Genomic DNA, 27,774 nt, shown 5'->3' with positions numbered 1-27,774 from the left:
TTTTTTTTTCCTTTCTGAACTCTTAGTATGTTGAGTAATTCTGAGAACTTGTAGCCATGGATGTTGTACATAATAAATGAGAAAAAGCGCAGAAGCGACCATCTTTTCTATCCCCGTATGAGAGAGAGGAAAGCTCGGAGACATGTTCGCTAACGGGAGATGACAGGAGCATCCTGCAGCTCCTCACGACCATTTGAAATTGGGTGATTGCTGGCAACGGCAATTCAGTATTCGCACCCCCACGAGCCCTAGCAGGCCGCTCTGCCACGCGGGTGCTCTCCCACGCAGCAGCACACTCCTCTTGTGGGTTACGACACAAGGTTAGCGCTCGACCTGCAGGTCGGTTACCCCCGCACGAGGGAGGAAGGTTAGGCAAGGAAGAGCGCGAGGAAAGGCAGAACCCAGCGCCCGCACGGCGGGCAGCTCACAGCGAGGGAGACGTGGCCACCGCCGAACCCTTCCTCCCCGCGAGGGCGAGCGCCAGCGCGGGCTGCTCGCTGCCTCCACGGAAGGGCGCGTGGTCCAAAGAAATGACTTGGTGGTCAAAAGAAATCGTGCACATCAATATACATTTTACATGTATAGATGGAGATATGTGTACATATAAGCGGCAACTATCCTTTCTCTAGAAAGGATGAAAGAAACTAACATTAAGGCCTGCTCCTCAGTTTGCTTTCCCTTTCCCTCCATTATTTGGTTTGGGCTGCCTCCTGATGATTGTCATTGTAATAACAAAACATAAAAACAAAATAAAACCTCCACAAAGCCACACGTATGCCCGTCTCCCCGCTTTTTTTTATTTATAGCCTTTTATTCCCTCCGGAATAATTCGCAAGCGCCTCCTCACGCGGCAGGCCGGCCGCTCCTTCCCGCCCCGCGGCATTCCCGGCAGGTAACGCCGAGACGCGGCCGCAAAACGCCGCTAAAAGGCGCGCTTTTAGCGCAGGGGGCGGTACACGCTGCGCGCGGCGCCCCGCGCTGCCCCGGGGAGCACCCCCCAACGGCGGCCCTTGGCCGCGGGCCGCCATCTTCCTTGCGGCCGCTTACCCACAAGCAAGATGGCGGCACGGGCGGTCCGCGCCGCCGCTTTCCCGCGCAGGGCGGAAGTGACGCGCCCAGCGGGCTGCGGCCCCCCCCTCCCCCCATGGTGGCTTTTCCTTTTTTCCTTTTTTTTTCCCCTTCCCTCCGGGCCGCGCGCCGCTTCCTTCGGCGAGACGGGAAATGGCGGCCGAGCTGTGACGAGGCAGCCCGCCGCCCGCCCGCCAGGTGAGCACGGGGCGGCGGCGGGAGGAGCCCCCCCTTCCCGGCGCGCCCCCGCCCCTCCCCCCGCGAGGCGCGCGCCTCCCGCCCTCCCCTCGCGCCGCCGCCGCGTGACCTCCGCGCTGCGCAGCCATTATCCGCCCGCGCGCTGCCCACCCCCTCGCAACCGCCGCTCGCCCGCGGCGCGAGGCCCAACCGCCTCCCGCCCCGGCAGGGGCCGCGCGGCCGTTGGCGGCGACGGTGACGCGGGCGCCGCTCGCTGCCTGAGAGAGCCGGGCCCGGACGGCGCCGCCGGGGCGAAGGTAGAACGGGAGGGGCGGCGGGGCCGCCGCGGGCTGGGCAGCGGGGCGGCCGCCCTCGGTCTCCGTTCTGGACGGTTCTGCGCCCCGCGGCCGGGAGCTGGGCGGCGGGAAGGGAGCCTCGGCTGGCAGCGGCGCGGCTGGGAGGATGCTGCCTGTGTCGGATGAGCCCTAGGCCCGCTGGCGGGGCTCCCTGCCGGCTCGCCTCCCTGCGGGGTAACCACCCCTTCCGAAAAGGCCGGCACGGGGTGGGAGTGGGTTTTGTGGCGAAAGGGGCTTTTGCGTCCTCAGGGCTGAGCGTGCTTCGGTACAAAACCCTCTCAGGATCTTGCCCTTTGTTTGTAAACCTCCCCTCCCCCCCTCCCGCCCAATCGCATTTCGGTTTCTTACAGAAATTACGTTCTTGTTTTGTGCGTCAAGATGATCATTTACCCCGTCAGTATAGCTTGTCTCTTGTTTATCCCAGAGATCAAAGTTTTACCCTAGTAGCAGCCGTTAGATTCTGCTGTAGAAAAAAACAGCGCCACACAAAACAAAAGATTTTCTTCTGACCCAGGAAGTAGTAACTTCTCAAGTAATGGCTGTTCTAGGATAAATGTATAAAAACGTTGCTTAGAGCTGTTGTCCTCGGAGTGGGAGGGCTGGATTTGGTGTGGGGGGTTCTGGGAAAACACTGTCTAGCTGTTGTCTTTCTACTCCATCCTCCGGTTTCCTGTCTCAGATAATCTCACTGCTGAGTGGGGGGAATACGAAGGAGGCAGCGGCAGTGGCGCAGAGGTGCACTCCAAGTGCGCAACTCCGTGTGGCAGGGAGGGTGGGAATCGCTTCCTCCTGCCCTTCCTCTGCACTATGGGCTCTGCTAAAGGGCAGGAAGAGGTTTTGCTGTGATACAAGTATCAGCACTTAGGGTGCTCCTGCTTCTCTGAGCAAGTCTGGGTAAAGGCTGTGGCTGAAGAAATCTGTTCCCTGTGGCCCTTGGCGGGAGCAAGGGAAGATGTCTACGGGGGAAAGGGTCTGTTACCACAGAAGACCTGTAGTGGCTGTATGAATTCAAGGAGTGTCAGCAGGGAGCCCTTGGAAGCTCCTGTGGCGGTATTTAGGGGAAATGCACAGCAGGGACTGTTAGATTGAGGTCGGAGTAAAGGATTGTGGTCCAGGGGCTTGAGAAATGCAGAGGTTCCTCAGACTGGAGGAGGGTGGGTGAAGCTGTGAGCTTCTGCCAAAGGTGATTGATATCTACTAGTAAGAAGAATAGGAAAGGAAGGTGTTCAGTTATTCCATAGTGATTTTTTTCTCCTTGTGGTCTGTTCTTCCTCTCTTTCCCTTTCTCTGCTCTTTCTCTCTTTCCAGTAAGTGGAGATGGCCTTTTCTCTTGCAGCCTGCTCATAGATGGCCCAAATAAGATTGTTGCAACCACTGTGTAAGGGTGCATTAAACCTAGCAATGGCTATCAAAAGAAAAAAGCAGGGGGTGGGGTGGGCTGAACGACAACAAAAAACTCAAACATCACCCCCACTCCAAAAGGCAGATCTAAAAGCACGTTAATTTCATGTTTGTTTATTGACAAGTCTCTCCCAAAAGTAGAAACCAAAGTAACTTTAAATGAGAAACATGCTTATGTTTGCCTATAGCTGTTCTTTTATGTAAGAGAATTAAATAATGTTTTTACAGAACTGATTTTACAAACACCATCATGCTGTTTTTAATTAAACTTGTGAATATTTTATATCATCATCTATAAAGGAATGAAAGGCATTTGAAAGGCAGAAATACGTCTTCTGTCATTTGAATGTTCATGCTGTAGTTCTTAATTGAGTGTTTTTTTGTTTTTGTAACTGAATATAATGAAGATTGTATAGAACAAAGAACATAAAATTGGGGTAAAATTCCTTCTCAACTCTTGTTTGTGCATTCCAAGCTAGTTTGAGCAAATTTGATATTGTTTAAAATCCTGTAAATAATAAAAATTATTATTCCAGTGATGTGAGGTCATTCAGCAATGATACACATTCTGTTCTTATTTGTGATGTGCCACTATTAAGCCTGTGGACACAGAAAGGAAGAAAACATGGATATTTTGTGGCAGATGTACTAAAGGGATGCTTTAACAGTGCTTACTTGGTAAAAATGATTTCTCTAACTCTGTGTGTATTATGAGTGGAAGTTAGATTTTTTTTTTTTTTTTTTTTTTAAGGATTTCTTATACGCTATTGTTTTATCCTGGGTGAATAATCCTTATTTCTTTTGAAGTCTGAATCCTTACATCAAACTGCATTTTGGCAACACTTGTGAATTACTTTTAATAAGTTTTTTGACTTGAATCTTACTGACAGCTTTTTTAAGTAATATTTAAACAAGGAACATACAGGCTACTAGGTATAAATAAAGGCTGGCTGAAATAATGAAACAAAAAGGAAGCAGTGTACTTCTGGTGTAGGTGGAGAATACTGTCCTAAAATGTCCTTAGAAACATCCATATTGGTAGAAGAACTTTTAAAATAGTGTGTTTAACAGATATACTCTGTTTGTGGTGAGGGAACTTCAGCACTAATGGTGTATAAAGGCTTTTAAAAATAATGATTAAAAGGAGTTGGAAACAGCCATCTTTGTCACTCATATATATATATATATATGTGTGTGCGTGTGTGTATATACACACACACGTTAATAGTGAAATGTTAATAGTGAAATTTATTTTCTCATTATAGTATTGCTTGCTGGGGGATAAATATATTACAGTCTGTGGATATTATTTTTGCTCCATGGCCCCCACTCCATGGCACCCCAAAGGTCCTGCTGTTGTGTATTCAGAAAACTTTTCTGTCATGAATGCAACTCTGGTATGTGAAGTAGTGAGGCTATTCACTTTTTAGAGATTTACATGGAGATTTGTGGGGATTTTTTTTGGTGTCATTTTGCAGGGGGAGGGAGGAGGAGAGTTGAAAAGTGAAAATCTGCTTTTGTGTGTTTTTATAAAGCTTAGCTTTCAAGTTTCTTTGCTGCTCATAGCTTTGTCAAGCAAACACCAGCTAATCGTGTAGTTTGGTGAATGCTTTAAGACTGCCCTGGGGCCAAGGGAGGCAACCCTATCTGGCTCCTGTTGCAGCTTTCCTGCTCTGGGCCAGTGCTGGTGGGGCTATACAGTGAAACATAACAGAAGAAATCTTTGTGGGAGGAGCTGATCAGGAACACGAAGAAGATTAAAAAAAAAAGATAGGAGAGAAGGGGCTGTTTCTTTAGACTGGCAGGGCCAGTTTATTCAGCTTAATATATTACGGAGCACTCGTGATGATTTTTTTGTTGTTGTTGTTTTTAAGTAGGGGAGTTAAATGGTCAAGAGCCCAGTATTTCTTTCCCCATATTTAGGGCGGAAAATCAGAGCTGGGGTGGGGTAAAGCTGAGTGCCCAAACCCAGCAATGTATAGCCCAGGTGTTTCAGGCATAGACCGTACTCCTAGCACTGTTGGTTGGCAGTAACATTTTGTGTCTTCATGTACGCTCTTGGTGCTTTCTGGGTCCCTTCTGAGAATAGTTCAGTGATAAGAGTGACAGCTAGCCATGAGTTAGCAATTTATGTAATTGTACGGTAGCTTACGGTGTGTAGCACCTCTCTTTGCCCTTCCTCTTTGCTCTTACTTAACGTGATGCGCTATAGTGACTTCAGACTGAGCCGATGGGCGCAAGAGGCCCTACTGGAAGAGGCTGTGGGTGGTTTTATTTGATGTCATGAACAATATATTTTAGTTATGATGTGCGCGGAAGATCAGCTTTCTGCGAAAGTGGGAAATGTGGAAGTGTGCTTTTGAGGGAACAAAGCTGTTTACCTACATAAACCTGCATGTACAATGCCCTTCTCTAAAGCAGTTTTAATAAAGTGTAAGTCAAGCTCTAATTTCTTGCATATTGTGAGAATATTTATATAGACAAACTTTTATTCAAGGCCAGACTAGCAGTCTTTTCATTTTTAAGTGCTTTCTTTTCCTAAGATGAGTGTTGGATTTTTTTGTTTGTTTGTTTGTTTTTGTGGGGAACTGTTTTAATGTCTCAGGTTTTAACTTATTAAAATTAAGTGGAAACAAAGCAAGGAATGGTTATGATTTTTTTGTAATAAAAATCTATGCTTTTTTATTCCAAACTTTAAAAAATATATATTTATAATATTAATTTAAAAGGTTTTCATGGGAAGTAAGGCAGAAAATAGATTGTAGCTGCCAATTGGATGTTTGTCTAGTGTCTATAAAAAAAAAATGAAAAAGAAAGGTGCAGTTACTTCTCACCTTCTAAAATTTCTTTGCAGAAGTGACTGCCAAGGTTTGAATGAAAGTAATTTAAACTCTTATTGTTCAGCCTAGATGTTTTATAAGTGAAAACACTGTCTTGTATCTATATACTCAGCATCTAAAGCTTTGCTTAAGTTAGGATTTTGAGTTTGCTAACGCAAATGGGATTATTTTTAAAAGTTTGAAATATAGATAACATTGAACAGTGTTTAAATATTGATTTAAAGCCTACAACTGAACTTCACCCATTTAGCTGAAGCATGTATTGCTTTTTCTATGCTAAAGTTCTGAATGCGTTAATTACCTTGTGTTAGCTAATACCATCTTGCCTTTTGTCTAGACAAGATTTGAAATCGTCCCGTTCACTACTGTGCTCCTTCAGAGACTCATGCTTGCTGCTGATGAGAACTAAAAACTTAATCTTATTAAAGCATATATTTTGTAGAAATTGGAAATATCTTGGTCACTACTAGGGAATGGTAAGTGGACTTTTGAAAGTAGGGTTTATAAATACTACAAGTGCTGCTCTTATTTTTTTTAGGTGAAGGAAACATTGAAAACCTTTGTAAAAAGCTTTGATTTTGGAGTCCTGAATGTCTTTACTAGTTTGATTTTAATGAATAAATTGTTGAGATGCAACCTACTTATATTGAACTGTGACAAAATTCCAAGTCACTTCAGGGGAATTGGAAAGTTTTTTTTTATGTTGTGTCAGATTACAAATGTATATGTGTTTTTAAGGGTATCTGATAATTAAAAGGTGAGGGCAGAGAAAGGCTTGTGCTTTTGAGATCAGTTTCATTATTTCAGTTATGCTTTGTTTCTGTATATGTGCAAAAAACTTTCTTAAAAAAGAAATGTTGGTTATTTTGATGAACTTTATACTAATGTATGTACATATTTAATGTAAAAATGTATAACAGAGTAATGTTGTCATAAACATTACATAGAAGAAACCTAGTGACAAAGTTTTCAGTGTTGTCTGAGCTCCCCGCTCCTATTTTTGTATCTTAAATGATGGCTTCAGTTAAGTGCAGAGCTGTATGTTACAGCATGTACTGGTCTGTTTACCACTGTCCTTCTTGCCCCCTGCTCATGGCTGCATGCTGTCCTCTTTCTCCTGTAATCCATCTCTGTTTGACCCCTCACTAAGCCAATTCAATTGGATAACCGAGCCACCTAAGTTTTTTCTGGGGTATCAAGAGCCTGCTCTTCGAAGGACCTGAAGAGTCAGGTCTGCTGTGAAGTGAGGGTGGGGAGTTGTCCGGCCAGCTATAAGCAAGGCTGAAGGAGGACTGATCAGATATGTAAAAGCTGTAGGATTTGCACCTTCTTGGCAGTGGCTGCTGAGCTGATTCGGTCTTAGCATGTTACACCAACTCCAGCAGTGAATTTGGCATTTCATATGTTCTCTCTTTATGTTAGAGAGATTAATATTTGAACACGTTTGTGGAAATTCTCTCTACCTTTGAGGCCAGTCCTGTAGTAAAGATGCATGTCTATGACTTCTCTTTTTCTATTACATAGGAATCGGAATTGCTGAAAGCGCAAATAGAGAATCGTAAAATAATTGCTTCATTGGCACCAACTAAAGGCTTGAGGTAAGATTAACTTAATTCTATTTTTTAATGTTCTGATTCACTCCAATCATGTGAAATGAGAATTGATTCTATTTTTTCTAAGATTTATGCTTAATTATATAAAAAATATAAACCTAAAATATATACATCTTTCTGAAATTAATGTTTCGTATGCAAAGGTCACACAATGAATGATCTATCCCACCTTGTCCTACGTAGAATAAAAATACATAAACCTAATCATTGCAGAAAATTGCAAACAGATTTCTTTTCCTTTAAAGTTGAGATTGGCTTGTTATGAACTTCCACTGTATATCTGAAAATTGCTATATGTCCCCAATAACTAGAGGGTTTTCTTTTCTATCGTATTTGGAGAAAAATGACATGCTGAGTGTCTTAAAATAGTTTAAACACAAATGTTTGTGGCTAATGAGCATAAGAGATTTTAATGCACATTCTGTGTGCTTACTTGAACACAATGAGTAAAAGCCATCTTTTCTGTTGTGTAAGTTTGATCCTTAATGGAAGGAGCAGTTTAAAGACATCAGGCAACACATTCTTCCCGAGAGAGAGAGAGAATTCTTTCTTGGTTCAGTTAAATGGCAAATTAGTGCAGGTTAAATTTTGTTGTTGCTGGATGAGTTTCAGCTGAGATCAGATCTCTCTGGGGCCTCACAGATGCTTGTGCTACCATGGTGAGGATAAGTGGTATGGCATAGGAATAACCAGTGATAGGGAAAGATATATATTTTTAAAATTTATTTTTTCTATTGCGCTTACTTGCACTTGCCTAAGTTTACTTAAATTTTGTTAATTTTATAAGATTTCTTGTTTGCTTTGTTGCTTGGCACGATTGAGATACCACCCCAAACCACCGCAAAAAAAAAAAAAAATCCTTTGTATATATAGTTCCTTGTGACAGAAAGTACTTACCTATTGAAAACAAAAGTTTGACTTGACAAGTTCCAGGCTTTTATGTATGTTTGCAATATAAAAGCTAAGCATTTAATAGTTATTAAGCAAAAATGGCAAATGCGTAAACAATGATAACATATACGATCAATTGATAAACAATGATAGTTTTGGACATCGCGAATACTAAGGTCTGAAAATGCAATTACTTATTACCAGTTTACATTCAAAAGGTCATCTTATGTGACCTTTTTTTTAATAAGCCAGACATTCTTGAAAGAAAATGATATCAAGGCAAAGTTTTTATTAATTGGGAAATTTTAGACTGATCATGAAAGAAAGGAAGATAGGTTATGCTTTTTTCTTTATGGTTAATTATAAATATCTATTGCAGTTATAAATAACAATAAATTATAGTTTATTATTAGTTTATCTTACTTTGGGACTTCTTTATAGTCCTGTGTAGTTTTGATAGGTCATGTTCAGTTAAAAAATACTGAATTTTGTTATAAGCCATATTGTTTAGGTGGTGTTTGTAAAAATCCAGTCAACTAAGATTTTTAACAACAACTAGTTTAAAAAGTTAGCTTAACCTAAAAAGATTCATGGTGGACATATTAACAGGTGGGAAATCGGATTAGACTAATTAGGTTTAATACATATGGGTAAGAGATATAATGCTCCCGGCTCAGACTCTGAAGTGCTAAACAGAATTCCAGGGACTTTTACTTTGCTTATATAGAAGGTCGACTGTAGCAGGCTACCAAAGTTGGAAGGATTGGTGTATTGGAAGTGCAAGGAATCTATGAACTCACAGGTAGAAAGAAATGTTTTTATATGCTTATATAGGAAGTAGTTCAGAACTGGAATAAACAAATGCTAAGCCATTCTTTTTTTTTTTTTTTTTTTTAGTGGTAATACAGATGCATGGCTTGAGTGATCTTTTCGCTGCGAGGGAGAAAAAAAATCAGTTTTCATCTCCATGCAGTGGTTTTAGCCAAAATACTAGAAAAGTTGGGGATTTCACTTGAAAATAACTTTGTTATAAAACTTCCCACACATTTTAGCTTATAATCAAACTTAACTCTTCAAACTGTATAAAATTATTAGAAAATATACATCTAGCTCTTGATAACAAATGTGTAATCATTCATGTTCCCATTATTTCTTGCCATGTTTGCAAAAATGCTTTTTTTTCTCTAGCTACGTCTCTCCACTTAAAGGATCAGTTTTCTGTTAAACTTTTGAAACCCTACTGGCATGCTTTATGTCTTCAGATAAGCTGCTTGCTATAGCAGTGCTAAATAAGTCTTACATTCTTTAAACTGTGGTACATTGAGCTTTTGTGAGTTACTAGTAACCTTGAAGGTCTTTTGTTTGGGAAAATTCTGAAATTCCATAGTTCGTTCTTAATAATCTCATTTTATAATACAAAATTTTGCTCATTTGTACAATTTGCATGGACTCTAAATAGTTCTCTTCCCTTTCTTTTATTTATTTTTTCCTCCTCACTGCTTTTCCTTTGGGAAGGAGTGTATCTACTGGGAAAAATGGGTCGATCTAACTCTAGATCGCATTCTTCAAGATCGAAGTCCAGATCTCAGTCCAGCTCTAGGTCAAGATCCAGATCCCATTCTAGGAAAAAGAGATACAGGTAAATTGATATCTTACTGCATGAAAAGTTGGATAATGAATTGTTATTTGTCTGGAAATCTACTTTTTTCATTTGCATATTTCTGTGGCAGATGTTAGCCTGGGATTTTCTTTCATTTTAGACAATATGTAAATTCTCCTTATAATGTAGTTTCTTTTACTTTAATACTCTACTGCTTTGCTCTTTTCCTGTACGTCAAGTTTGAGATTGCTAACAGTTCTTCCTGATTTATGGGTTTTTCTCCCCTTCCTTCACCTCTTCTCCTCTTTCGGATGGTGTCTCTTATATCCAGTCTCTTTCTGTGTGATTTGCTCTGTATTTTTCTCATGAAACTTTTTTTCATGTGCAGTAAGATAAGGCTCAGCAGATAAGCTTTGTAATATCTTACTGATTGTAATTGCTTTCTCAGTTGCTTTCAACTTTTTCTTCATCTTTCTTACTAGTGGATATTACCAGCTTCCATAACAGGAGTAGCTGAATTGAATATTCGCTGCCTCATCAGCTGCTGCAGTCCATAGGCTGGCATATTAAATTAAATTGGTGATGTAAGTCCATATCTCATTCAGGCTGTGAACTGTGGTGGCTGAAGAACTGAAAACTGCTACTGAGTGGTCATCCGTAATAAAATCTTACGCTGTGCCACGGAGGCTGGTAATGTCTCAATGAGGTGATGCTGAATTCTAGAGTTTCACAGTCCTTTGAGTATAGGTGTGTGTGTTATAATCTGTTACGCAACAGGAAAATTAATAAAGGTAGATTGCTATAGAATTTAAGTTACCTTTAAGACCAGGTCTGCTTTTCTTTACCATTCAGACTGCATGCGAGTGAGCTGGGGATTAGTGTGTTGTCTGTCTGTTTGTTTTCTCTCCCTTCTCAATAGTCAAATGTTAATGCTTGCTTTTCAATTTTAGTTCTAGGTCTCGGTCGAGGACGTATTCGCGATCTCGCAGCAGGGATCGTGTTTATTCTAGAGATTATCGCAGAGATTACAGAAATAATAGAGGAATGAGACGCCCCTATGGTTACAGAGGAAGAGGTAGAGGGTATTATCAAGGAGGAGGTGGTAGATACCATCGTGGAGGTTATAGGCCTGTCTGGAACCGAAGACATTCCCGAAGCCCCAGGCGAGGCCGGTCACGTTCGAGAAGTCCAAAGCGAAGGTCTGTGTCTTCCCAGAGGTCCCGGAGCAGATCTCGTCGATCTTACAGATCTTCCAGGTCCCCAAGGTCCTCCTCATCTCGTTCTTCATCCCCATACAGCAAATCTCCTGTCTCTTCCAAAAGACGTGGGTCTCTGGAAAAGCAGGCAAAGAAAACTGAAGGGGCTCCTTTGCAAGATAGCCCTTTGAAAAATAAATCACAAGATGAACAGAAAGATACATTTGAACATGACCCATCCGAGTCTCTTGACGATTTTAACAAATCATCAGCAGCTTCTGGCGACATTTGGCCTGGCCTTTCAGCATATGATAACAGTCCAAGGTCACCCCATAGCCCTTCTATTGCCACCCCACCTAGTCAGAGTTCATCTTGCTCCGATGCCCCTTTGCTTAGCACAGCCCACTCAGCAAAGGACACACCTCAACATTCCCATTCCATTCAGCATAGCCCTGAGAGGTCTGGCTCTGGTTCTGTTGGAAATGGTTCTAGCCGTTATAGTCCTTCTCAGAATAGCCCATTGCATCACATCCCTTCAAGGAGAAGCCCTGCAAAGACAATCCCATCACAGAGTGCTCCCCGTGAGGAGGCTCGGGCACGTTCGTTTTATCCTGAAGCTGGAGATCAGGAAACTGCTAAAGGGGGAAAGTTTCTGAAAAGGTAAGAGTTGCACTATAAAACTCATGTTGTGTCTTAAAATGCTACTTAGGAAGTTTTGGCTAGATTTTCACCGCACCTTGGAAAAGGCAGTGTGTAGCACTGTTGAATGTTTTTTGAATGAATATTAATTTTAACTTAGTCCAGCTGAAAATGCATGCCTTTTTTCTCTTAAGACACTCTTGGCCATTAACTAGTAAGATAGAGATCTGTATGCTTCGCAAACAATCTGTTTGTCCCTTTCCTCTGCAGTATATTTTCTTATAGTCTGATAAGAAAATCTTAATAGGAGTAGTGCATCAGAGTTGCTTGCTTGACGAGGTGAATTCTGTTTAAGTACTGCAAGCTTTTAATGCTTTGTGTAGTTTGAAACGGAAATCTTCTGGAAACCAGTGAAAAAGCAGGTGTCATGCAATTTCATTATTAACGTAAACAGCATTCATTCCTAATTGCGCAGTGCAATATGACAACTTTGATGCCCTGCCTTGCATTACTTACGAAAGAGGGTAGGTGTTAGTATTCTTGACATGTAATTTTAGTGACATGAAAGGCAATGTTTAAACTTGAATGTATGTTTCCAGTTACTGTGAAGTTCTTAAACTTGTTCTTAAAATGTTAGTGGATGATGTTTGGTATAGTAGAAACTGGGGGGGAAAGTTGTAAAGAAAAAAAAAAAAAGGACATTAGACTGTCCCTTTCTGTTGCAACTTTTAGTTTAGGGGATTTATATAAAATGAACTATAAAGCAAAGCAGTCTTCTGTGCTAAAATAGATTTTTAAGAGATTTTGCATGTTTTTGTCCACTCAGTGATTTATTATATAAAAGTATACTGCTAGAACACCAAAAATATGAATTTCTGTGTCTTAAGGTGTATTGTAGCAGATAAATGTGCTAGGACTTTTGTCAAAATCTTTCGAAGATAAAACAGTGACTAAAATAAGCATTAATTTCTAAATGTGTTCCTGTGTTAGGTAAGCTGTTTCTTAAGGGTGCCCTGCTTGTGCACAGTGAATAAATTAAACCAGTGTCAAATTTTGGACCTCTCTTAGACATGTGCAGGATCTTGAAAACAATTTCTTTTTAATGGTACTCTTTTTACTAGAAGGAATTCAAAAATGAATTGCAGTCTGAACTGCCCAATTTTCTGACAAAATGACCAGTGTAAGAATATGTGAAATTGAGTACCAACTAAGAAAGAACAAACAAACAGTTTTTTTTAATAAACTCAAGTAGAGAATTTCTAGGTGTTCTTGCAGAAAGGCATTATTCTCTTCAAAGGCTTCAATAACATAAATGACTGCGTGCATTATTAATTCCATGCAAAAACTTAAATGCTAAGTTGCACTTCACAGTGGAACGTATTTTCTTCTTGTTGGTGTGGCATTGACACGAAAGAGAAATGCAAGTGATGAACTGGAATGAATGCAATCCAGAGTTACCAGTTTCTTCTTTGCTATCCACAGGTACACAGATGAAGAGTCTAGAGTATACCTGCTTGATAGGGGTAATACCAGGGAGAAGGAGGCCCAGAAGGAGAGAGGATCAGAAAAAGGGAGGACAGAGGGAGAAAGGGAATGGGAGGATCAGGAAGCTTTAGATTATTTTGTTGATAAAGAGCCCGGGAAAGAAAAGTTTAATGACTCTGAAGGGGAGGACACAGAGGAGACAGAGGATTATAGACAGTTCAGAAAATCTGTCCTGGCAGATCAGGGTAAAAATTTTCCTACTGCATCTCACCGGAATGCTGAGGAGGAAGGAACCAAATACAAATCTAAAATATCAATGAAGGGCAATAGAGAGAGCGATGGATTTAGAGAAGAGAAAAGTTATAAGCCTAAAGAGACTGGCTATGTAGTGGAAAGGCCTAGTGCAACAAAAGATAAGCACAAGGAAGACGACAAAAGTTCTGAGAGACTAATGATGAAGAAAGAAACTCAATCACCTGAGCAGGTAAAGTCTGAAAAGCTCAAAGAACTCTTTGATTACAGTCCCCCTCTACACAAGAATCTGGATGCGAGAGAAAAATCCACCTTCAGAGAGGAGAGCCCACTTAGGATCAAAATGATAGCCAGTGACTCCCATCGTCCTGAAGTTAAACTCAAAATGGCACCAGTACCTCTTGATGATTCCAATAGGTAAATTCTTCCACTTTAAGTGTAGTTCTTCACTTACCTGCACTGGCATGGCTCTTCATTTAAACTATTGGTTTCTGTTTGTGTGTCTGTCTTTTTGTTATTGTTGATACATTTTAGACCGGCATCCTTGACTAAAGACAGGCTGCTTGCTAGCACACTTGTCCATTCCGTCAAGAAGGAGCAAGAGTTCCGATCCATCTTTGACCACATTAAGTTGCCACAGGCCAGCAAAAGCACGTCAGAGTCATTTATTCAGCACATAGTGTCCTTGGTTCACCATGTCAAAGGTATGTATTGAATTTACTGTGCCAAATACACCCCCCTGACAACTACATTTAAGCCTGTTTCATATCTTTAGTACAGAAAGATTTCAGTCGTCTTTTAATGTTGGCTTAGTCTGACTTTTACGTTTTGAGCTACACACAAAAATAATTGGGAAAAATAGCAGCTGCAGAAGCAGTAACACAGTAACACTTACGAGATTTATTGAGTCTAAATAGTGTAAAAAGTTTTTTGCCTTTTTTTTTCTTTATTTTTTTACTGGAGTTAAAACATGCTATGTTGATCAGTCCTCCAGTTTAAGTTAATAGTTTTAACATCTAATGCAATATTAAGCAGTGCAATTTGTGTTGACAGGTGTCTTTTGTATTATTAAATACAATGGCATCTCTTATGGGGCACCTGCAGAGCTCATTTCCTAGTGCTTATTAGAGATTCCTTTCCCCAAAAAACAAAAACACTAATGAAACTTGTGGTCTGTGTAGTGTTACAATACGCTATGAAATCTCACTACGAAATCCCATTTTAGTCTTATTTGACAGTAGTAGTGCTGGAGACAGGAATACTGGTTGTAGGAACTTGGCAGTAGCTAAATAAATCTAGACGAATTACATATATTTTCTGATTTAACAGTAGTGACAGTTGCTTGCTATCATTAAATTCAAACATTATCTTAGGAAAATACCGATAAAGTAGATGTATTTTGTTTAGGTCATAGATACTAAGCTTTTTGTTTGATGACTTTGATAATTCTTTTAAATCTTTTGAGCACATCTAGAGAATTCTTTAAATGAGCATCAAATGTTTTTATATAGCATTTACTTTTTCACTGAACTGTTGTCTTACTCTTGTGCTTGATTTACTGAAGTAATATGGAAGAACTTGCTGGTGAAAATAATTCCACTGCATCAGGGTACAAAGGGGAAATGTGGAAATGCTTAGTTAAGTGCCTAGTTTCAGTATGCCTGTAAGCATTGTTTCTAAAGATGCTTAGCTGCTAAAGTTGCAAATAACTTTGTACTAAAGGTATATACTAGAATTTCCATTTTGTTGCCAAGATAACTAACTTTAGGTGACTACAGGCAAGCGATCTTATGGATTGTGAATTACTTGCAAAGAGGAAAGTGATAATATTTAATCATAGGTTATACTAGATTTTAAAAAATCCTTGCTGGGATATATGTTTTCATAATGAAATCATTATACTTTTAAGTATCTCTTTAATTGATATGTGAAAGATTTAAGGCTTGATTCAAGAGAGCTTCTGTAAATGCTGGCTTATATGGTACATGTCTAGGCTGTAGGTGAATAATAGTCCTGAAACTCGCATGTTGATCACAGAATGCTTAACTTGTTTTTCTGTAGATGTTTTTTTGTTAAATTAAAGAAAGAACTGGTAAATATATATCACTTTAACAGCCTACCTGGTCAAGCTACTTGGTACATAAAGTTATCGCTGTTTCTGAAGGGAGAAACTCTCTATACGTTTCAAATTTACTGTGGTCTATGATCAGATTTTAGTATCTCTTGACAAACTGAAGTTATGTTCATTATTGGTGTGATGCGACCAGTCTGAACAGCTCTTTGTTAATGTAGAGCTGAAAATGCCCAGTGATGTTTTCTTTTTCATTATAACTAGGTCCTGGAATGTGTTTTGAAATGGCAAAATCCATGTTACAAAAGTAAAATAGCTGTTGAAAGATACAGATGCCAAACAGGCAAAGTTGAACCTTCTGTCTTCCTGGCAAAAATGGCATAAAAACAGAGTTGCTAGCTCAAATTCCTGTGTTTGATGGAATTATGATTGAGGCACTACCCTTGTAGTGGCCGTTTCAAGTTTTAATGGTTGGTTATGAGACAAATGCTGGATGCCGGGCGGTAAGTTGATACAGATGTATGTTGACCTGTTAAGCAGATAGCTTGCTTCATATGTAACATTTCATAGTTCATGACTTTATGTATTTCTATATTACATTTAAACACATTTGTTGAGCCGGTTTAAAAACCTGAGTTTTGCTGTTGCTAACTTAACTATCTCTGAAGGGAAGAGAAAATTTGTGAGAGAAGCTGTCAGGTTTGCCAAGATGCCAGATGCTTAAGTAGATCTGTTTGCATATAGGAGTGTTACTTGTCTTGAATGGTTTATCATCACAACTTAAAATCAAGGAATTTTATACTTTTTAGAAATTACTTTTTAGATCATTCGTGTAATTTACTGAAACATTCATTGCTTAATATTGTCACTAAATTCTGTTTTAAGTTAAAGATGAGATGAATCGTAAAATGTGCTTTTTGCTGTTATTCATGGCGCACAGTAACTCCATTTTCTCATATGGGCAAAGGATAAAGTAACTTAAGATAATTTCTCTTTTCTTATTGTTAGAGGAAAAAATCACTGAAAAGAAGCAAGTCTAATCAGTAAATCATGCTTGAAGTAGGTGTAGTACAGTCATGGCATTGTTATAAGCAGACTTGCCGTGATGCTGTGCACTGTTGCGTGTCTGAAATACAGATAATGTACAAGTAGAGAGAACTCCAGATTTGCTTGTCTTTCTGATATATTTATGAAAATAATATGTTTTTTGCCAGCTACATGCCTTTCTGTCAGGAGTAGAATACCTGTATCAGTTGAATTAAACTAATGAGACAGTGTTTCTCTATTGTAACCAACAGAGCAATACTTCAAGTCAGCTGGAATGACCCTAAATGAGAGGTTCACTGCATATCAAAAAGCTACCGAAGAGCACTGCACCCGGCAAAAGAGCCCAGAAATACATAGGTACATATTAATTGTATATGTAGATGCTTTCTGTTTCAAATAATGTTATCTGCTAATATTTCATTTGAGAATTCCAAAACCCTTTTCCTAATCTGTGTGGAGTAATCGTCAGTTTCTATGCAAATAGAAAACATCTTAAGCCAAAGAAAGTCTTCCCTGGAAAAACTGCTCACTCGAGCCAATTCTGGCTTCATCCGTAGCTTTGTAACAGATGCCTTCTCTGCCTGTCTTACTGGGAGCGTATTTATTTTTCTCATACGCAGTGCTCAAATATTGAAGGGCATATGTTTAGAAGATGAAAGAAAATCTAGTAATGTATCTTGATTCTCAAGTGTGAAATGGACACCTTAACTTCTTCAGTCTTTGTGTGTGTTAGTTTACAGCTGTATTAAAAAAAAGTTCTGAGAACCTGGAAGGTAAGGGGATAAGTGTGCAGATGTAATTTCTGGTAAAGTGCTGTAATTATGTAAGGGTGTGTACTATATTTGCTCATGCTCATGTTTGTGCTCATGTCAGGCTGTATTATCTCCATATTGTCCCCTGACCATGTAGGAAATAATGTACCAGGTAAGTATTTCCACTGGGTTAAACTGTGGCATAATGTTGGTTGAGTACTTGGGGTATGTGAGGAAACAGACTACCTATGTTTCCTATCTTTTCAGAATTTCTCCTTAAAGCTTTTCATATCTTTAATAAGCTAAAATATGGAAATGAAACTGCATGTTTTGTGTATTTGTATTTTCAGCATATTTCAGAGGAAAATCAAGATTTTCCATTCTGAATGTAATTTTATAATCTATTCTGATACTGGGGCTTTTATATTCAGAAAGGTTGTTCTACTGCAAACATGCCTTTTTTTCCTCAGATTTCTTTTGGGAAGAAATCTCTGAAGCCATAAACAGTCACATACATATGTGGCTAGACACTGCTTTTATTTTGCATTTAGGAGGATTGACATCTCTCCAACTGCCCTGAGGAAGCATACCCGTTTATCAGGTGAAGAGAGAGGCTTTAAAGAAGAAAGTCAAAAAGTAGGTTCTCAGTAAACTTCCATCTGTATTTCTAATCTTAATTCAATGTGTTTCCCTTCGAATTTGAACTTCATATATATAAGTATGTATAAATACAATGTAAGTCTTCCAAAAAGACAGGAGTTTGTAGTGTATTGAGTACTTGGGTTTACAGATTTATGGCAGATTTATAAATTTACACTTTTTTTTTTTTTATCCTTGACTTTTGAGTAAGGCATACCGGCAAGAGATCAGTTTATTCAGTGTGAGATTCTACTGTATTGGTCAGTAAGTCGGTCTTGTGTTGGCTTAGTGGGAACACCTCGCTCAAAAGTTAGTTTCTTAGCCAATTTCTAGCTTAGCTTTCTCTTTTTAGACCTAAAAATTGCATGTAAATGGCTTTAACTAGAAGTCAACTTACATGCCAAGGAGCCTCCTGACAAGTAGGTAATTCCTATCTTGTCTTTTGGGAAGTTAGAAGTATAATTTGCCTTTTAATTTAGATTGCCTTCTGAATGTTTAACTTAAAATCGTGTTTTTGCCACATTTTCCCTTGCAGGGAGACAAAAAATTACGGTGCGACTCTGCTGATCTTCGGCACGACATTGACCGCCGTAGAAAAGAGCGAAGCAAAGAACGAGGAGACTCAAAGGGTTCCAGGGAATCCAGTGGGTCAAGAAAGCACGAGAAAACTGCAAAAGATTACAAGGATTACAAATCTTACAAAGATGACAGGTAAATGTTTGAAGTCACAGTGTAGGTTTTTAGCTTCTAATTAGCTTTTGTAATTGTAAGCTTAATTGCTTTCAATTTTCAATGTATAATGGAACATTTAAATTTAAACAATTAAAATTATTTGTTTTACAGCAAAAATGTATTATCTGTCTTTTACACGGCTTATGGTGGATGAGGACAAAAACTTTGGAATAGCAAGCTAACACTGAAAAAAAAAATGACAAATTAATCTGTCCTATTATCCAGGCTACATCAGGAGGTTGGACTTCAATGCAGTACATTTCTATAAACAGTTTGTGTAAGAACTTTGGTTCGTTATGCTTGATTCCGCACTTTTTCAACTCATAACACCCAGAATATGAGAGTTTTACTGATGGTTAGGTTTAACATGGGTGAGAGGGGAGTATTTATTTTCTTTCTAAAGCCAGTGGGCTGCTTTAAAGACAAAGATGTTAGCATGTTTCAGTGGATACTATGTAGCAGTGGTAAGAGTTGCTTCAGGTATGACTGTCCTTTGGATATTCATAAAAATCTTGTAAAGTGGGTCAAATTAGTGCCACTAGAGGGTTACAGCAAGTTTTACTCTAGTGTTGTTGTGTTTTTTTGTTTGTTTTTTCCTTCCTGCTTTATAGTAGGTATACAATGAATTTTTACTTTTTCTTTGTTTTTCCCATTTCTTTTCTGAGTTTGGTATCCACATTATTTTAAACCACTGGCTAATTCTGTACAGGCATCTCTATAGGGAAGCCCAGACCATATCTACTTCTCAACAGTGTGCAAACTGAATTATGTAGTTATTGTGAAAACTTTGCCTTGAGGGTTTTTTTTTGCCTTTGGCTTCTGTTTCTTCTGCCTCAAAAGAAAGGCAGTTTTTAAAAGAAATAATAGCAGAACCTGTTTATGGCATCAAATCTTAGAAAAACTCTTTGCAGTTTGCAGACTGCTGTGTTCCAGCTTGCTAGCAATAATGTACATGTATATAAATGTGTAAGAGGAGGATGGAAAGTGAAGTTATACTTTAACATCTGAAATATGTAACTGATATGTGACTTTATAACCAGAAGGGGGGAGAGATTGGTTTTTTTTTCCATAAAATAGAAAGAGACCCCTTTTTAGTATAGTGTATTACAGACTATAGTACTTTTAAAACAGCACACAGTATATCTTTTTATTTTTCAGTAAACAAAAAAGAGAGCAAGACCGTTCTCGATCCTCCCCATCTTCTCCATCTTCTTCCTCATCCAGTTCTCGAGAAGAAAAGGACAGCAAGAAGGAGAGAGATGAAGAATTCAAAACCCACCACGAACAAAAAGAATATTCCAGTTTTGTGGGAGTCAACAGGCCAAGAGGAACCTTTGTGAGTTGCCCTTCTCCTATTCTTCCCCTAAATTATGAATGAAAGAATAGTATGACAAAACAAGAGAATGTCTCTGTGACTTTTTTTCATGTTGCTGAATGTGAGTTCTCTGAGACACGTAGCTAACTTGCAGACAGGTGTGGTGTGTTTTTTTTTTTTTTTTTTTTTCCTCCTCTTCCTTTTTAAATACTTTCCAACAGCAGTTATGTTTGGTATGTAAAGGTGTAATGAATTAGTTGTAGAGACAAAGGGTGGGAAAAAAATTTCCTTGCTTTTTTGCAATTTTAATTTCCTAGGAGAATCTTAAATTTGACTCCTTTATAAATAAGTCCTAGGATGTATTACCTCTCACTTCCTGCAGTTTCTATTTTTCCCATCATTTCAGGTTGATTTTTTTTCCTCCTTTCAGTAGATATCTGCAGCTTGTTGTTAAATAAGTGCCACATAATTAAATGTACACAAACCTTGAGACAGCTGTATTAGGGCAAGAAGATGAGATGCTCCCTGCTGTTTTTCAGTGTGTTCTCTGAATGGCCTCAGCCAGCAAGAGCGAGTGTTCCAGTTAGCTCAGAGATGTATTTTGGCATTGTGATTTCAAGGTGCAGTATTGAGCACCATGGCTTCAGACAATGTTTTAAGACACTAGTCTATAAAAGGGTGAAAATCGCATGCTAATGCAGTTTACTAATATATAATTGGGAAAAGTAAAAGCATTAGGAAAGACGAGGAAGTGGTAGTGGAGCCCTTGTAAAGATGAGAAACAAAAAACGAATGATACCTTAAAAATAAATTCTACTTGCAAGGAAAGTGTCGCGCAGCCTGACTCAATGGGCAAGAGTAATTTCATATTTTTTCAATTCTTCATGTAGCACATAGTTAAGACTAAACAATGCTAAAAGGCTTTGCTTGGTGCAGATAAGCTTGATACAAATATACACTGAATTTTGTTTTTAATCATGTAGAGGAATGTTTTGAACTACATACAAGAGTGTGTTTGAAATGCACCTAGATTGTGCAATGTTGACTTACACTTTGCAACTTGCATCTAAAAAGTGGAAATTCTTGGTGGGAAAACTCAAAGCTAAAAATTACTATAACAATCAAAATATTTTCTAAATGAGAAAATAGGAAAAATTGTGTAATTATACTGAACACATTTGCTGTGTGGCCTAAACGTTTAATCCTTTAGTGATGTAGCTGTCAAGTATGACAATGTCAGCACGATCCTTTTAGGAGAATAAGCTAGTAGCACCGAGTTAAAACAAGGTGAGTAGAAGAAAAGTTTTGTAATTGCTGGAAAGCCTTACTGCTTTACGAAGACTAAACTGAATGTATTGTGAAAGAGATGCTGCTCTACATATAATTGAGATAGATGTGAATTGTAAATTTAATAAGCATCTGCTACTTTTGACTGCTGGTAACTGCCAGTGCTGCCTGTGCAAAAATAAGTCGCCAGTGTTCCAAAATCACACACACATTCACACTCACAGACTCATCAAACAACTGTAGCAGAACAAGAGAACCTAAACAGATAGGCAGGCCAACCCGGTGTCTAAAAAGCCCTGTTTAAGATTACAGACTGGAGAGGATTGAAAGATATAAACCGACTAGTCTAGAAGTGTCACTGTGACAAAGACTAGTAGGTAGTATATCCAGTAAATGCTGCTTTTTTTGTAAAGAGTATTTCTCAGTTTGCAACAGAAACCACTTGTTTCATCCCTCCTTGTTGAGAGGGAATGGCTGAGTGGATAGGAGAGCTTCTAATGGAAGTGAAGATTTCATATTAAATTGGCACTGATTCTTTTCACTAATGCTTAGTAATACTTAATTTGAGGATTTTTGTACATAATAGCTGTGCATATTATGAATAGCTTTGAAGGAGAAATACAGAAATAAATTTATTTTAATCACATAGCTTTTAATATCCATCTCCTAAAGCAATTTGTCTGTAAATACTCTGAGTATTTACTTCCCTTTTTCTTTTTTTTTTTTTTTTTTTCTTCTTCCTGGAAGATAACTTCAAAGACCTTAGATCCTAAAAGGAAATCCAGTCATAGGAAGTGCTGAGCTCATTTTTTATAGTTTTGTATTCTGTCTTTGCTTTGTTTCTGCATCCTTTTTATTGCTTATTATTCTACTCTTTGTACCCTGATTTTGTAAAAGTTCCAAAGCTATTGGAAATCAAGCATTTAGATTTTTCTCTTTTTGGACAGTTTTCTTTAGGTAATTACCTGTTACTTTCTAAATAATTCTTAAAGCAATTCTTTCTTTCCCTTTTAAAATAGTTTGCCTGCACTATATTAATAGGTCTTGGGACTTCTTTACTGGACTGCTTCTTTGTCTATTCCAAAATACTGTTAAAGATGTCCTGTATAATTCTGCATTAGAGAAATAAGTGTGGGAACAGGTGTGGATAATACTCCTTTTAAGTTAGTTAATTGCTTCTTTTTGATCAGTGTTTTATGGACATGCTTATTGTTTCCAAATGAAATTAATTTCCAGCCATACTGTTTTGTAGGTACATCTGAAAATCTTTCATTAGTGGCTGGTTTTGGAAAGCATAGTCTCTAGTAACCACAAGTCTACACTTGTATACAAGTAACACTCTCTTCCCAAGCTAACCTTTCTTTTCCTTTTAAAGAGAGCTTATCTAGATGAACTGTCAATGTTTGCCACAAACTAAAGGTGTCCATTCAGAGGAAACTCAGTGTACTACTTTTTAGCATATTCTGAGTCAAGTGACAATATATTTTCTTTCTTGCTATGAAATTACTTTTTAACTGAATATTTTAACATCCTGCTAATTCATTGTGAAGAAGCATATTTAAGACACCTAACTCCAAGCATTGTTACTTCCTATAGTATATATTTTCTGAGTAAGGCACTTAGGGCAAATTAAATCTCAAATGAGATAAGTACATTGTTGAATATCAATTGAGAACATTTTATGAGTAACAGGTGGACACACTTACCTAGCATTGAATTGTTCATACATGTTTATCTTAGAATTACACTCATTCAGTCCCATCTGCATGGGATTGAATGACTCCATAAATGACAGGACTTTTTTTTTTTTTTTTAGATCTTGCAAAGCTTTTCTTTCCCCTCCTTATATCTAATGTCTCTAGCTATTTTTGCCTGTGAACAGCTTTAGAAGTTCTCTTCTGACTTTGTTGCAACAGACTGTTTTTACCAGAAGTCAAAGGAGATTTTTTTTTTTTTTGGTGGTTGTGGGTAAATTTATACCAAAATTCAAATGTGTTTCAGATCTTAAGCTTAAAAGAATCATTATCTCAAATGCTTGAATACATTACTTAGTTTTAAAAATCAGATATTACCTTGATTTACAATTATGTATGTTCTATTTGAGAACAGAAAAGCATTTTGAGTAATACAGAACTTGACTTTTTGCTTTGTGGCTCTATATGAATGGATTAAATAACATTTTCGTTAATCAGTTTCGAATTAGGGGCAGAGGAAGAGCCAGAGGAGTTTTTGCTGGAACAAATACTGGTCCCAGCAATTCAAATACTACTTTTCAAAAGAGACCGAAGGAGGAGGAATGGGATCCTGAATATACTCCAAAAAGCAAGAAATATTTCTTGGTGGGTGTGGAGAACTCGATATCTTACGCATGCATTTGTTTTCTCAGAGTGCGTTTTATATCTGCTGTGAAGGAGACTGTTTCTACACTCATGATACTTCTCTGACTGTAGCTGTCAATGCCTCTAGGTGTATAAGCATGAGAGCATCAGGATTCCTGTAGTGCTGGGCTCTGCTTCTCTTGCATCCTTCTGCAGCAGGCTGGCAGTAACGGAAGATGGAGAGAGAATTCATCCTCAAACTCTTTTTAACCAGTGAGCTGGGGAGGAAGGTAGACTGAGCCTAAATTATTAAAAACAAGTTTAAAAGCAAGCAGACTAGCACTGTTAACTGCGTTTATTTCTAAATGGCACTGAAGCTTTGTCTGTGTCACTCTGGAAATTTGCAGAAGTGAAAGATCGGGAAAAGCTGAAAATATTTGCGAATGGATGTGTAGGCTGTCTCTGTTACTAGCCCTGCTGCTCTCAGTTAAGTAGTGCAATAGTCATTTAGAAAAAACAAACTAACAAAAATCATCTCCCTCCTGATAATAAAAGGAAGGCTTTCAATATAACTATCCAGTAAGTAATTTAGTATACTGAATAGGTAGCCTTAGGTAGCCTCTGTTCCAGCTGACTTTATCCTAACAAGATAAGCTGTTAAGTAGATCCTTTTACCACTGAAAAGAAGGTTAGATAGGGAAGATTAGAACTTCCCCTATGGCACTGTTTTTATTTTTCTCAAATATTTTAGCAGGTATTCTAAGTGTGATTATAGTCAGGTTGTTTATACAAAAATGCTCCAGTAATAGCTTCATAAGGAACTTGAATACTGTATGTGTATATGTATTCTACTCTCTCTCTCACACATACAGTATTCATATGTCTATACATGTTCATATATCTATATATGTAGAGAGAGAGAAGAATTATACATATAAGCAAACATATAAGTAGAGAGTATTAGAATACAGCTATATTCATTAAACTAGGGCTATTAGTTGGTAAAATGCAATGTCCAAAATAAGAAAGTTTGTATACTTTTAAAAATGGGTATCATTCTGAACAGGACACCTAGGAATTACAGCATATTTTGTATTAAAATTCAGAACACTTTCTTCAGAATTTAAACTCGGTTCTTCTTAACCTGTAACTATCTATCTAGTACACTGGAAATTGTTGTATGATCCTTACTTGAAGTTCTAAATTCATAGCCATCCTTCCAGAACAACTGTACCGTGATGGTATGAAGGAAAAGTTGTATTATTAAAAACATACAGGATTGTAAATTTGTTCAATATTTAGCAGACAGAGTGGATGCAAATTAAGAGCTCTCAAATTTGCTTATAATTAAATAGCTTTTTTTTTCCTTAAACCAACAAACTTCAACATTCTTCATTTAGTTAAATGTGAAGAGTAAAATAATTGTTTGGTACCTAGTTGTAAAGAATGTCATGCCACTGGAGTTTTCTTTATAGTATGTGTTCAAAACATTCTAGTTAAATTCGTGAGTTAGCTACTGCTGACTCTCTTCTTTCAAATAAGTTAACTAACAATCAACTTGCTAACCCATAAGCCATGGAAGGAGATGTGATGATACAGAACAAATGAACTAATTATAGCTGTGTCTTTCTTATTTTAAATTAAAAATATATATATTTTTATTCTGTATAACTGCTAATAAACCACTTGATACAGGTGCAGTATGTGTTTAATATAGCTCAGGTTTATTTCAAAATTGCAGTTAAAATGTAGACACTGAACCAAGTGTCCCTCTAAATATAACTCTCTTCAATAATAGTTTATAATGTTCTTGTAATTGTAAGATTTATCAAATTGTGTAAAGGCTGTATTTGATAGCAAGATAGCAGACCTGAAGCTTACTGACTTTAGTAAGTAAAAGTTGAGTTATACTAGTTAAACTTAAGTAGTCAACTAGTTTAAAATTTGCCTTACTTCAAATGGGTAAAGCAGGATTTCTGAATACTATTTTCTGCTGTCTTTCATTAAGAAATATAAAGAAGATTAGTAGCTTTGCACTGTTAAAATAAGATAGTCTTTTTAACAGCATGTGCACAGAGCAGAAAACACAGATTTACTGCTTGGAAATAATGAGGAACCTCTTATTTGCTCTTTCTATCTTCAGTTGTAAGAACACTGTTTTTGTTACCTCAACCATGAGAATTTGAGTAGACTCTCAGCTAGTAAAGGCTGTTAGATTTTTTTATGAAGTTATTCTTAGCTGTAACACTGAATCATAAAGACATCCTTCATATTGTAACCTAGAGGTTGTGATCTGAACTATTAAAAAACTCTGATCGCTTTTGTATGTATAGCCTATATTTTATATGAAATGCCAACATTTAAAGAGGTGCATAAGTTTTTTAACCTTACTCTTTGCATTATTATTGTAGCACGATGACAGAGATGATGGTGTAGATTATTGGGCCAAAAGAGGAAGAGGCCGTGGTACTTTCCAGCGTGGCAGAGGTCGCTTTAACTTCAAAAAGTCAGGTAGTAGTCCAAAGTGGACACATGACAAGTACCAAGGAGATGGGATTGTGGAAGACGAAGAAGAAACAATGGAGAACAATGAAGAAAAGGACAGGCGCAAAGAAGAAAAGGTACACAGTTCTGTTGGTGAACTGTAGATGAGGTTCATTTGCAGTATCCCAAATAATTGAGTTTGGGGTTTTTTTTTAGCTTTGTAACTGACAGTTTACAGAATTGCTTTCTTTCTTTCCACAGGAATAACCCTGGAAAAAAGTTCTAGCTGAAAAAGCAGCTCTTGCACCACCCACACAGCATTTTTAATATGTTTTTTGTTGTCAATGAATGTAAGCATTTTACTTAAATTTTACTGTTGGAAAGTAGTTTAGAGGGATTGTTTTTGTTTTAAGCCTTTAGAAATCTTGATATAGTAAACTATGTTAATGATCGTACAGGTAGAAAGTAAAATATTTGTAACAACTTTTAAGAAATTTTACTGTTTGTTATATGCAGTGTAATTCTGCTTTGTCCAAATATATGGTCAAGTACAACTCAGTTTTGATTCTTCCTCCATGTCTGTGTTTTATTCTGAAGTAAACTTACAGCTCTGCATACCTGGAATGTTGAGGATCATTTATTTTATAAATGGATTACTAAATGTGTTGCCTTTCCTTTAAAAAACAAAACAAAAACACAAAAAAACCCTGCAACTGGTCGGTTATATTTGTGTGAGTTTTGCGCGATGTTGATCTCATACGTTAAGTTAACAAGAATCAGGTTTACATTCTGTTAAATGATAGAAGTTAAACCAGGGTTATCATGCCAGAGCACAGCTTGAGCTCTGTCATTAAGAGCAAAATATTCCTTAGCTTGAAGAAGACGTATGTGTATAAATACTTAAGGGAGTTCAAAGTATATTATTTCTTTAGCTTTTGGGGACTGTGTCTTTAATAGTTTGGCCAAATTACAACACTCACCTGGCAACTGCATGAACAAGTGTAAATGATGCAGGAGGAGAGGAGGTTCTCAAGAGTCCCACAAGGATCTGCCCTGGAGTCTGTGACACTGAATGATCTGGAAAGGGGGATTAAAAAATAGGTGACTCTGTATTTTTTTTTTTTTTTTTTTTTAATAAAAAAGCTTAACGTATATCCCTTCAAGGCAAACACTCACAATTTTATGTTTACAACTGGTAGCTGCAAATTAGCTTCCACTAGGGAATCATTTGGAATAGTTCTATAAAAAAGTCAACAGCAGTGAGTAGCAAATGAAGTAGGAATTACTTGGCGCATTGCAGTGGTTGAAAGAGGAGGGTTGGAAACTTTAGTCCCTGCCTTCAAGGAGCTGTGCAAGAGCCCCTGGCAGTGGGGGAGCTGTTGCTGGCCTGACCCTTAAAGGGAAAGAAATCGAGGGGTGAGGAGGGCACAAGGAGAGGATGGAGGCAGTTGTGCCCGCACAAACCAAATAAGTAAGCAACAAGTCTCCCTTTGCAATGCCTTTGCATTCAGCCAACACCAGCAGTGGTGCCATCCTGGGCACAGAGGTATTCTTGGGAGTTTCCTCCACGGGGAAAGCTGGCCCACGACTCCCCACATTCATGTGGCAGCA

General features: G+C 38.3%; 1 protein-coding gene and 1 long non-coding RNA gene across 8 annotated transcripts; both read left to right on the top strand.

Annotated features, from left to right (window-relative positions):
• The first annotated feature begins 5,317 nt into the window (after nucleotides 1–5,317).
• On the top strand, nucleotides 5,318–6,292 carry LOC148593691 (uncharacterized). Its single transcript, XR_015913652.1, has 2 exons — nucleotides 5,318–5,435; nucleotides 6,180–6,292. It is a non-coding gene; the product is annotated as an uncharacterized LOC148593691 (long non-coding RNA).
• Nucleotides 6,293–9,840: 3,548 nt separating this feature from the next.
• On the top strand, nucleotides 9,841–26,787 carry BCLAF1 (BCL2 associated transcription factor 1). 7 transcript variants are annotated; one of them, XM_088529860.1, is made up of 11 exons: nucleotides 9,841–9,985; nucleotides 10,897–11,802; nucleotides 13,789–13,935; nucleotides 14,053–14,222; nucleotides 16,888–16,993; nucleotides 17,940–18,024; nucleotides 18,563–18,738; nucleotides 19,918–20,095; nucleotides 23,554–23,700; nucleotides 26,091–26,300; nucleotides 26,425–26,787. In XM_088529860.1, exons 1-11 carry the CDS (start codon nucleotides 9,882–9,884, stop codon nucleotides 26,428–26,430), a joined length of 2,235 nt encoding a protein of 744 aa, XP_088385986.1. In that variant the 5' UTR covers nucleotides 9,841–9,881; the 3' UTR covers nucleotides 26,431–26,787. The 7 variants fall into 7 exon arrangements, 5 of the variants coding, with proteins under 5 accessions (XP_088385986.1, XP_010216217.2, XP_010216215.2 ...); XM_010217915.2 differs by having other exon boundaries at nucleotides 13,264–13,935; nucleotides 19,984–20,095; XM_010217913.2 differs by having other exon boundaries at nucleotides 13,264–13,935.
• Nucleotides 26,788–27,774: the final 987 nt, after the last annotated feature.

The sequence above is a fragment of the Tinamus guttatus genome, unplaced genomic scaffold (genome assembly GCF_059628265.1).
Source record: "Tinamus guttatus ecotype Peru unplaced genomic scaffold, ASM5962826v1 Tinamus_guttatus_pri_ptg000351l, whole genome shotgun sequence".
In the NCBI taxonomy this organism is placed as follows: Eukaryota; Metazoa; Chordata; class Aves; order Tinamiformes; family Tinamidae; genus Tinamus; species Tinamus guttatus.
This window is presented reverse-complemented; position numbering and strand designations above follow the sequence as displayed.